At 42.6% G+C, this 12,064-nt stretch overlaps 1 protein-coding gene across 2 annotated transcripts in view; it reads left to right on the top strand.

The window, feature by feature from the left end:
* The window catches only part of DDX51 (DEAD-box helicase 51), a 91,830-nt gene that overhangs the window by 19,945 nt on the left and 59,821 nt on the right, over positions 1 to 12,064 (top strand). For both annotated transcript variants that reach the window (XM_069215170.1, XM_069215169.1), the window contains exons 5-6: positions 8,266 to 8,337; positions 10,676 to 10,782. In XM_069215170.1, coding sequence (XP_069071271.1) covers positions 8,266 to 8,337; positions 10,676 to 10,782 — 179 coding nt within the window. The remainder of the gene's footprint in view (positions 1 to 8,265; positions 8,338 to 10,675; positions 10,783 to 12,064) is intronic.

The following is a 12,064-nucleotide window of genomic DNA, read 5'->3' as shown; positions in this document are numbered from 1 at the left end:
TGTTGTATGGAAAAAACACATGGTTTACACTCAGTAGTTCAGCGTAACATACATCGAATTGGGCTCAAGTAGTGACTGATGAATCGGGACAATTGTTTAAAAAATTTAAAAAATCTTAAACAATTTACATCGTGGGTATGTCTCTCCACTGTTGCCTCTGTGCAGTCCATGCACTGAACTTCCGGAGTGTTGTGTTCCATATGGAACTTAAGGGTTTGAGGATGCAGATTGTGGCTGAAGAGGCAAGACGTGTAAGGGACTTCAATAAACCCATAACTCGAGCTCCTCGTGTTCTCGTTGCTTAAAACCTTTGAGGAGGACGGGAGAACAGACTCAAGAAGTGCCTTCAAGAATTCCCACGAATTGACTTTTGAAGATGACCGACCCCTATTTCTTGCTCTGGGCCCTGTGCGGGGAGTTGTGTTCAGTCAGGCATAGGCTGGCGACGGCCAGCAGCCGGGCGAGCTGCATCCGTGATTTGAGAGGTGGAGGATTGGACTTTTCAAGATCTGCGGTGAAATTGGCTGGAAGTGAACCATTTGTGCGCCTAGACTGTTTTGGCGGAGTGCGCGAGGGGAAAAACTCAGCCCTGGGCGCAATTGTGGTGGATCTCGGGAAGAAAGGGGACACCCTGGCTGGATGCATGTTGCTCGTTAAATAAAAAATAGGACATTTTAGCAAAAGGGATGAGCTTGCATAGTGGTAACGCTTGGACTCGCACCAGCATTTCCCAATGGTTTGCACTGTTCTTCACGCAAGAAGTGTGAGCGCAGTGAACGGTGTGACGTGCGGAAGAACTGAGGTCACCATGACTAAGGACGCCATCCTAAGTTGAGAGGGAGGCGGCAGGCAAAGTCGATGTGGCGCATTTGAGAAGCAGAATGTCTGGACTGTGATCAGGGATATTATCGAGCCTCAGTTTGTTTTTGCTGTGTTAAGCAAGAGATCACGGTTCCTGCATAGACGCCCACGCTGTCCGGAGAGAGGATAAAACCCAAATTGAAACTACTTGAAGCCATAGAACCTGCACCTGCTCCCACAGATAAGGAACAACTACGTTCCTTCCTAGGGTTAACTGAATATTATTCAAAATGTGTGCATTGCTTTGCTGAGAAGGTATATGTGTTGAGGTTATTGATGAAAAAAGGAATACAATTTGATTGGGCTGGGGAATATCAAAATGCATTTGAAAGAATCAAAAAAGCCATAATAAAGACTGTAACTTTGAAACCTTTTGACCCCCGAGATACAAGCACTGTAGTAGTAGAGGCTAGCACGGATGGTCTAGAGGCAATGTTAATGCAGAAGAAGGGTGGTTGTGAAAAACTAGTAGCGTTCGCCTCGCGCACATCGAAGGGAGCTGAAGGAACACACTCGGTGATGGAGAGGGAAGAGCTTGCATGCTGGTGGGGTATCAATGTATTTCAAAACGTATGTGTAGGGAACTATTTTTGAATTGCGAGCCGATCACAGGCCTTTATTGGAAGCATTTTCCACCAAAGAGTTGGGGAAGGCAACACCCACAATAGCCAAATGGTTGTATCGCCTGCAGGAATACAATTTCATATTAAAATACATGCCCGTGTCAAGAACTTAAATGCGGACTGTTGTCGGGTTCTGCCATTGCCTCAGCAAGACCATGCCGAGGATCAAACTGAGCATGAGGAATGGCTGGTAGCTGATATGAGTGGATCATATAAAGGAGCTATAACTGATGAGGAATGAAAGTGTGCTGTGCGGGATGATGAAGCATTGAAGCACATTTTATAGGGCTTATCTGGTGACACTGGTCAGGCAGACCATGTCAAAAAACAGTTGTTTGATTACAGGATGATATGGGCACTATTGTCATTTGTGGATGGTGTCCTGAGAAGGAATGAGAGATTGGTGGTGCCTGCCATATTGAGGCCCAGGTTATTGGAACTATTGCTTGAAGGGCATGGGGGATGCTGGGTATGAAGAAAAGAGCCCACATGGATCTCTGGTGGCCTGGAGTGGAAGAAGACATAGAGAGGTTTGTACTTCATTGCGTGGCATGCATGTGCAGTGACAAATCTCACAAGGTTGAGGAGTCTCTTATCACACATACGAGATTGCAGGAAAAGCCTTGGCATAAACTGGCAGTGGACATATTTGGGCCCTTTAGCAGCAGAGTAATAGAAGGAAAATACGCTTTAGTTTTGATTGGTTATGTTTCAAATTAACTGAGGTGGCGTTCTAAAAAGAAACCAGTGCAGCTAGTGTAATAGCTTTCTGCCAGGAAGTCTTTAGAAGGGAAGTGTTAGACCTGACAGCCTTAGGGTAGTCACCCCTAACGTTTTGCCTGCCTCCCTCCACTTTTTGGACACTGTTTTTGCTGGTTTATAGACTCTGCACACTTTACCCCTGCTAACCAGGGCTAAAGTGCATATGCTCTCTCCCCTAAAACATGGTAACCTGGAATCATACCTGATTGGACTATTAATTTACTTATAAGTCCCTAGTAAGGTGCACTCTATGTGCATAGGGCTGGTAAATTAAATGCTACTAGTGGGCCAGCAGCACTGGTTGTGCCACCCACTTAAGTAGCCCCTTTTCCTGGTCTCAGGCCTGCCATTGCAAGGCCTGTGTGTGCAGTTTCACTGCCACATCGACTTGGCATTTAAAAGTTCTTGCCAAGCCTAGAACTCCCCTTTTTCTACATATAAGTCACCCTTAATATGTGCCCTAGGTAACCCCTAGGGCAGGGTGCTGTGTAGGTAAAAGGCAGGACATGTACCTTGGTAGTTATATGTCCTGGTAGTGTAAAACTCCTAAATTCGTTTTCACACTACTGTGAGGCCTGCTCCCTTCATAGGCTAACATTGGGGCCTGTTGAAGTGGCAGCTGCTGATCTGAAAGGAGCAGGAAGGTCATATTTAGTATGGCCAGAATGGTAATACAAAATCCTACTGACTGGTGAAGTCGCATTTAATATTACTATTCTAGAAATGCCACTTTTAGAAAATGAGCATTTCTTTGCACTTAAATCCTTCTGTGCCTTACAATCCACGTCTGGCTGGGCTTGGTTGACAGCTCCTTGTGCATTCACTCAGACACACCCCAAACACAGGGTACTCAGCCTCACTTGCATACATCTGCATTTTGAATGGGTCTTCCTGGGCTGGGAGGGTGGAGGGCCTGCTCTCACACAAAGGACTGCCACACCCCCTACTGGGACCCTGGCAGACAGGATTGAACTGAAAGGGGACCTGGTGCACTTCTTAGCCACTCTTTGAAGTCTCCCCCACTTCAAAGGCACATTTGGGTATAAAACAGGGCCTCTGCACTACCTCATCAGACACTTGCTGGAGAAGAAACCTGAACCAGAAACTACATCCTGCCAAGAAGAACTGCCTGGCTGCCCAAAGGACTCACCTGTCTGCTTTCTACAAAGGACTGCTGCCTTGCTGTTGCCCTGCTGCCTTGCTGAACTCTTGTCTGGCTGTGAAAGTGCTCTCCAAGGGCTTGGATAGAGCTTGCCTCCTGTTCCTTGAAGTCTCAGGACCAAAAAGACTTCTCTCTTTTACTTGGACGCTCCGTGCGCCGAAAATTTCGACGCACAGCTTGTTTCGCGGCGAGAAAAACGCCGCACTCCGACGCTGATCGACGCAACGCTCTTGGGACGATCGAAGATCCGACGCACGGCCTCGCAAGGACAACGCCGCCCGACCTCTAGAGGAGAAATCGATGCGACGCCTGCCGTGAGATCGTAATTTCAACGCGCAGCCCCGCAGACCGACGCGCAGCCGGAGAACAAGCAGGAAAATCCACGCACAGACCCGGGACATCTGGTAATCCCCGCGATCCACAGAAAGAGACTGTCCGCGCGCCGGAAAACGACGCCGACTTCCCCGCGTGGAAAATAACGACGCAAGTCCGTGTGTGCTGGGGAGAAATCGACGCACACACCCTTTTTCCACGCACCTCTTCTCTTGTGGCCCTCTGAGGAGATTTTTCCACTCCCAACCAGGTACTTGTGCTTGAAAGAGACTGTGTTTATATTCTAAAGACTTAAGACACTTTATATCCCTTCCCTGTGATATTTCGACAATTTTCCATTGCAACTTTCTTCTTTTTTTTTTTTGACCTACAAATATCCTGATAAATATTATATATTTTTCTAAACACTGTGTGGTGTATTTTTGTGGTGTTACATGGTGGTATTGTATGATTTATTGCACAAACACTTTACACATTGCCTTCTAAGTTAAGCCTGACTGCTCGTGCCAAGCTACCAGAGGGTGGGCACAGGATAATCTTGGATAGTGTGTGGCTCACCCTGACTAGAGTGAGGGCTTTTGCTTGGACAGAGGGTAACCTGACTGCCAACCAAAAACCCCATTTCTAACCGGAAGGATTTCCAGAATGTGCAGTCACCGACAGCGGTCCACAGTTGGTTGCTGATGAATTTCTTAAATTTCTAAAGGTGGAAGGGATACTGCACCATAGGACAGCTGTTTATCATCCCAGGGAGAATGGATCGGCAGAGCGGTTCATCAGAGTATTAAAAGAAAGCGTTCAATTGTCCAGCGAGAGTGGCATAAACTGTAAAGAGTTGGTTGAAGAGATGTTATGGAACTACCGGGACAGGCCCCCGTCCAACTACCAAGGAAACACCTTTTTTCTTACTCAAAGGAGGATCCGTGTGTACGAGAGTTACGCCTGCTTGGATGAATAGGTCTGTTAAAAGCATGACCGACAGGGTGGGATTAGAGCAAAAGGTGTCAGAATACCAGAAGAAATAACAAATTAAAGAACAAGGCACCCAAGTTTGTCAAGGGAGATTTGGCGAGAGTCCAACTAGAGGGTAATCAAAGAGTAGGAAGTTCAAAATGGTCGAGGCCAAAAGAAGTATTGGGAAACATTGTATGTTTAGACGATGGAAAAAATGGAATACGAGAAAAGTAGCTTTATGTAATAATTTGGAACTAGAGCTCTGGCTGGGAAAAGAAGAGTAGAGAATTACTGGAGAGGGGCCCGGAAGTTGATGATAAGGCACTAAAGGCAGGAAATCATAGGAGAATCAGATGGAAACCATGCTGACATAGAGACTATGTTATGCTATAATGTTATTTATATCTTGTTTGCTTTACCCTTTATAGCAACCTTCCTTTTGTGTGTGCTTATGTATTATAATTTCATTGGGCAATTTTTCAGTTTTTGTTGATTGTAGTGTATTACATAGTAAAAAAACTATATGATTATGTATTAGATGTTTTTAAGTAAATGAAGAGAAGGCATGTGTTGTATCTATTCAGTCCATGCTCCGAATGTTTGGAGTGTTGTGTTCCATATAGATCTTAGGGGTTTGAGGATGCAGGCTGTGGCGGAAGAAACAAGACATGTAAGCGGTCGTTGCTGAATAACTTCAATAAACACTTAACTGGAGGAGTTCGTGTCATCATTACTGAATTAAAAAAGTTTGGTCTGTATTTAGCTGATCTTCCATCAATTCTTAAAAAACTAATTTATTCTCACTCAAAATGAATAAAACATATATACATCCTCCTCAGTCATACAGCTATCCGTTTACAGAGGAAAATGGATGCGCTTGCTCAATACTGTAAGGTAAGCTCCCTCAATAAAATACTGAGAAGATAATGATGTTTGGTAACAAGTAGCCAAAATATAAATGGTTTCTCTCAAAGGAAATAATAGAGGAGGTTAAAAGCTACAAATATTTAGGATTGACATTTCCAAATAATTTAAATTGGCTAGGACCTTGTCAATCATTGAAAATAAGAACAGCAACATCGTCGGGCGTTAGTAGAGTTCTATAAGAAACATGGAGGATATTTTCTTCCCCCTCTTGTGACCACCTTATCTTCAAACATTCCACCTCGATGATACAGCAGTTAGTTCATCTGTGTTATTAATTTGCTACAGTAGCCATTGGACAATATACGAATGCTGCTATAAGTATGATGAATTAAATGGATGTTTAATAGTCAATTATGTATTCTGTTTTATGGTGGTTGTATAATGTGTGTATTTATTCTGTTTGATAAACTAATTTGTCTTAATAAATGAATGTGACTCAATCAGTGAGTTCATTCCAGTGCAAAAGCTGGAGTGTCGAGCTGCTTTTTCGTTTGTATGTAGTTTACTTTTTTACAAAATGCATTTGTTAGTACAAAAAGGCAACAAAACAAGGTCATGGTAGGCGCATTGACTTTGCCAGGGCTTGTTTAATAAGTTTGCAAGAACATCGCAGATATTCACAAGCACACAGAGGCCTTGCAGAGTGACAGGAAAACATTAATAGAAGTACACAGTTACCTCTACATTGTAGGAATGTGCTTGTACTTGCTTGGCAGAAACAGGTAGCACAACTATTGTCTAGTGTAGATTATGTTACTCGCATGTCAGAATGAAAGCGTTGCTTGTGTATTTTAAAATTAGTTCTGCTGCTTCTAAAATGAGAGAGTATATTTTTACATAAAGTAGATATTTCACATTCATACTCTTTAGCACATTTAGAGGAGAATTGCCAAAAGATTATATTTAGAATCGGTTGTCACAGAGCTTTACATAAAAGTGGTTCTGTTTCCCCTTTGTCTGTGTTTTTTGGGTTTAAGATTAATTCTTTGCTGGTGAAGCTTAGTCGGGTATACTGCTTGCCACGTTTTCGTCATTTCCCTGGATGACAGATTTATTCCATTTCTGTTCTTGTTCTACTTCAAGTAGCCACATATTAACATTTTAGTGTTTCTCTGGTGTAGACAATGACAGTAAGTGATTATCTTTGGAAGTGATAACCTCGTTCTTGGTCTGCTTCCATGAAACTCTTGATTTTCTCATTTTATGGTGTTTTCAGTTCCTTACTTGGTTGGTGAAAACTATCACTGTTGCTTTGGCTTTGTTGTGTGGTTTCTGTGAGATTAAAAAAAATGTTTTACTTATTTTTTTTCAGCACAAAATCAATAAAATAATTACAAATTCTTTAACAATCATATTGTGACCATGATTGGTGATGCAACCAGTACAATTCGTCATTTTACAGTATTGCAATAACACCTAAATACAGAACACTCTACTTAAACCAGTTTTTCTTGGCAAGGATCTTCAAGGACTTACTTATATTATCCCCTCCAATTCTCCCACACCAACTAGGGCATCTCAACCCGAGCAGCCATGATATCTTTCTGGAGTCTATGGTCACATATCGGTATTTATGCAGCAGTATTGCAGGTTACAGAAGAGAAGAGTTGACATTTTAAGAATTGATATTCTAGTTTCATGCAGAATTTGAAATTAATCTGCAGAAAGAGTAATTTTCTGATCCTGTTTTTTAGCCTGCACACAGAAATTCATCCTGGTTGTGGGGGGGTACCATGGCAGAAATTTAAAACCACACATACCTCTGTAGGATGCTTCCCAGTATAGCTTTTACATAGGGCAGAAATTGAGGTGGAGAGTGGCGATGAACTGATGCTTCACATATAAAGCCCTCTTCAGCTGCCCACGGGTGCTGTCTTGTTACACATGCTCTGCAGTGTAATTCCCTAAATAACAATGGGCCCTTTTTCCTCCATTTGGAGCCCGATTCTAGTACCAGGTCGCTCGGGCTGTGAGGTACCACCTTCAATCTTGCGTCTCACTATTCTCTCATGGTGGAAGGTCCATCATTAACAATTGCTGTGACTCTGGCGTCCCAGGAGCATTTCCTGCTTGATTATTCACAGCACAGTCTAACCATGCCCAGGATCTTTTAGCTTTAAGTACCACATACACTGCTTTTACGCCACACAAAGATTCCACCTTAAAAGACCCCAGGATGTTTTCTCTACTCTTTGAATATCCACTTTATCGGAGTTAAAAATGTCTAGCAAAAATTCAAGTGTGATATATTAGTTTTCAAAAATAGATTCTAATAATGTGATGTCTTTATACATTTGGCGTGAAATGTCCTGTTGCAATCCGTGCATTTATGTCGCTCTAGGTGTCAAGAAAAGGGAAATTTTACATGTGTCTGTACAGCTACTTCTCACTGTTGCAGTTTAAGGTCAGCAGTTGCATTAAAATCTGATAAGCCCTTTCCATGCAACTTCCAAATGGCAGAAAAAACGGGGACGTATTCAAGAAGAGTTAGTTCAGCAGCAAATAGCAATATGCTTGAATTTATCACAAGCTGCAGAGGGGTGGATTCAAAATGGGGTGTTTGGAGCTAAATCAAAGCTATTATTCATTCTCATTAATCTGCAGTGACAGAGTTAAGATGTTTGTTTTTTGTTTTTACAACAGGCTCTTTTGGAACGCGTTGTATGTTGTGTGCGGGCCCTGGTGGTGCTACCAACCAAAGAACTGGCACAACAGGTAAGGTGCCCATTTATCTTTGATTCATTGTGCCACATTGATGAACACCTGTATTTGGAGCCACCATGATTGTCATATGATTGTTTCAAATATAGCAGTAATGTGTATTTCTGCTGCATACACATTTCTTTTGTTATCATCTCGTCACCACGAGCCAGGGGGTCATGAAGCAACTTCATGTCATTGACTTCTCTGCCCATAAGGAAGGGATAACATAAATTGGCCTAGTTATGAGTCCGGTATTTGCTAGCTTCAGTATATTGTTTAAACCTTAACCCATGAATGAAATTGTGACATAGCAAACCAAGGAGCACAGGGACGCTGGGGCATATTAATGTGCTGAAATTATAGAAGGAAGATTAATAGACTCATAAAGGTAGAGTTTATAGCCCCAGAGCTAGTCGAATATTATGTTCTGTTTATAGGATTTATAACCCACTCATACATCATTGGTTTCTTGGCACTAGATAACAGCCATGACTATATCATGCCTAAATGAATGAGACACAAGAGGATTATAGCGCCTGGAAAAAGAAGATTAGCAGGCTTCATCTAAATTCACTCAGACAGGCGATGAATCTCAGATAATTTAGCAAAGCATTGCCTGACTGCATAGACCGAAAAACTGGGAACTCCAATTTTTTTCTCTCTCACACTCTTTCTTTTTTATTTTTTTGGGATCACCGACAAATTAGCCAAAGAAGCCTAAATCATTTTGTTATAATACAGAGAGAGTGTCTATATATTAATGTACACTACATAGTATCTTAAAGTGGATTCACAATCTGATAGAGAGAGAGTCACTGTAGGTATTGGAGGAGGAAACTAGCTTGGCTGACTATGTAGGCTCTCAGCACCAGACCAGCCATGCTTCTTGATTCAGGATCACCTAAATTATTTGAAAAAAAAAACAGAAAGATGGGCCAAAGTGTAGGGAGTTACCATAGGAAATCACCACAGTATAATGTAGAGCCAATAATCAAACGAAATAAAATATGAAAATGAATAAGTGAGTAAGACAGCTTCTTTCGGGAACAAGGAGCGTGGAAGCTGCCTTAGCTCAAACCTATACCTGCCCATGAAGAAGTTAGCAGTTGCTTCAAAAGAATGACAGGTTCCTGGCTACTTCTGGCTGGACAAAGATCAGCTGCCTGCTCTACACAGATGGCCCAGTACGCCTATCGACAACTGAAATACATATACAACAAAGCCTCAGTATACTCTAAAATACTGCAAGCCATAAGATTAAAAATAAACAAAAGCTAAAATATTGGTCTTCCAGAGCTAACACAAAGTGAAAGTCAAAGATGATCAGCTTACAATCATTGGGGAGATTATCGAACACACAACCAAACATGTATACTTGGGGAGAAAATTGAAAAGATCTGCAAATGTCACAAATGGCATGAAATCCTTTGCAGACACAGCCATGCAGTGAGTCTGTGTTGTAAACAAAACATTTCAACATCTGTATGCCAGGTGAAGTTCTGGAAGAAACCGTTTAACAGGGTTTTGAAAACTAATTATTTGGTTGTTGTAGGCCATCGTTGGTCTTTCTCATTAAGGAAAGGCATAATGTTTCATATAATTTTCAGATGGTATGAGCAAGGGGAAAACATTGCAGAAACCTGGTTGGCAATTGATTTATTAGAATCAATCTGAACTCCTAAGGTTTTCAGTTCCATGCTGTGAGAGGGAGGGAGCCCATGTCACTTGGGCACTAAGAATCCAGCCACAAATCTGGCTTCCCATTCACCAACGTTTTTTTGGGCATTTAATTTGAGCCAGTTGCTGCCAATCCATTGCCGAATGCATCTCATACACTGTTGATAAATATATGCCAAAAGTCAAGTCTCCACCCAGTCCTGCTAACAGCAGCTGAATGCCATCGGATAATGAAAACCATAAATGGGATTAGAGAGATGCAGACTAGTATAGTAGGCTATACTTGGAAGGCGGGGCTACCTTTGCAGGTCTCTAGAAGGCTCTCAGAACAGAGGCGGACCTAGCTGTCGAACCATGCCCCAGCAATTCTGGGTTTTCGAGAAGTTTCCTGATTTCCTTCTTGGCCAAGCCACCACTGGGATTGTTAAAACCTGTAAACAAGCCATCTTCTGGCTTAACTGAGACTAGTGTGACAGTGAAGCAATGGATCCTCCATATAGTACTGGAATGACTGTGCAGTTATTTTGGGAGAAGCTTGTTGGCTCTTTCCTTCACGAACACCAACCTAACGAGCGATCAACAAGAATTACCACCCTATCCCCCTTAGTAAATTAATGTGTGCTGTTTGTAGGATGGACCTCTACTCTGGATTTCTTTCTCTTCTCTCTGGCAGGTGGGTAAAGTCTTCAGCATCTACGCAGATGGGACAAGCCTAAAGGTCGTATTGGTAACTGGCCAGAAATCTTTTTCCAGGGAACAGGAGGCCATTGTCGAAAAAACGTAAGTGTTCTAGATTGGCTACCTCTTCTGTGCTCCATGTAATAACAACACTACTTTCTCTTATTTGACCTTAGGTCAGGTTTTTAAGTACTTTGATATGCAGCAAAACCTTCAAGGTGTCTGTCAGAAAATGTATAAGTTCTTTAATACCATGACAAAGTGCCATAGCAGAAGGAACATCTTTGTTGACATTTTTTGAGGGGCTTGGTTGCTTACAAACTCCCCATTGTAACATGACGAGATAATCCGGGCCATGTCTTATTGAGAAGCATTGGTACAGTCTTTGGTGGGGGAGGTCAGTCTACAGATTCTTCATATTGTATTCAGGTGCACTCAATGTGTATAAACCCTGAAAATCGAAATCACTTCTACATAAAAATGCAATCTAGGACTCTGTTCGTCTGTACACGGCAATGAATATGCAGGATCTGCTCCATCTCTCCACTGAAATGCTTTGGAGCACAGTGTAGGTCATACATGATTGAAAGATCAATAGCACACTATGAGGAGCTACATCCTCTCAACTATTAAAATGAATCAGTGGCAGAAACCTAATCTGCACCGCCTAACTTGTTGGAAAACATTGGGGTACGCACATACACTGGATCTGCACCTTCACTTCCACCCGTCCACTTTGGAAAACATTTGGGCACACATGTAATCTGCCCATTTATCCATTGATACACAAAGGCACACACAGGATTTGCATCATTATGCTATTGAAATGCACAGACATGGGGGATGTGCACTATCTCCCCTTTGAAATACATTGGGACTCACATAGAATATGTACATCTCTCCCTTCAAATGCTTTGGGACACTGGGGATCAGGTAGCTTCATTTCCCACTGAAGGCCAAAGGGACATCACAGGGAATTCATCTTCCATCTATTGAAATTTCTTGGAGCTCTCACAGGCTGTACGTTGTATACCCTTTGAAAGTCCAGAAGCAGTCAGACTGCAAAGTCAGAGGCTACTTTACTGCAGCTCACCTACTTCCCTCTACATCTAACTCTGTCGGGGGGCCGCTGCTAATCTGTTACAGCCTGACACCTTCCATCACCAGTAAGGTGTGACCACTAACTTCAGTTGACCGCTTCTGGTGTGAAGAGCTGGTCTCCACTTAATTGATACCTTTGCACCAGACCCCTTTAGTTCTGAGGTTCAGATGAAGCCATGGTGTGCGTCTTCGTGCCCATCACTGTGTCTGCTCCAAAACTAGTGACCCAAGGTGGAGGCTGATGCCTCACCCGCAACTCACTCAGCGACAATCCCTGATCCAC

Source organism: Pleurodeles waltl, chromosome 11 (assembly GCF_031143425.1).
Source record: "Pleurodeles waltl isolate 20211129_DDA chromosome 11, aPleWal1.hap1.20221129, whole genome shotgun sequence".
Classification (NCBI taxonomy): domain Eukaryota; kingdom Metazoa; phylum Chordata; class Amphibia; order Caudata; family Salamandridae; genus Pleurodeles; species Pleurodeles waltl.
Note: the sequence above shows the minus strand (reverse complement) of the source record. Positions and strands in the feature narration are given on the sequence as shown.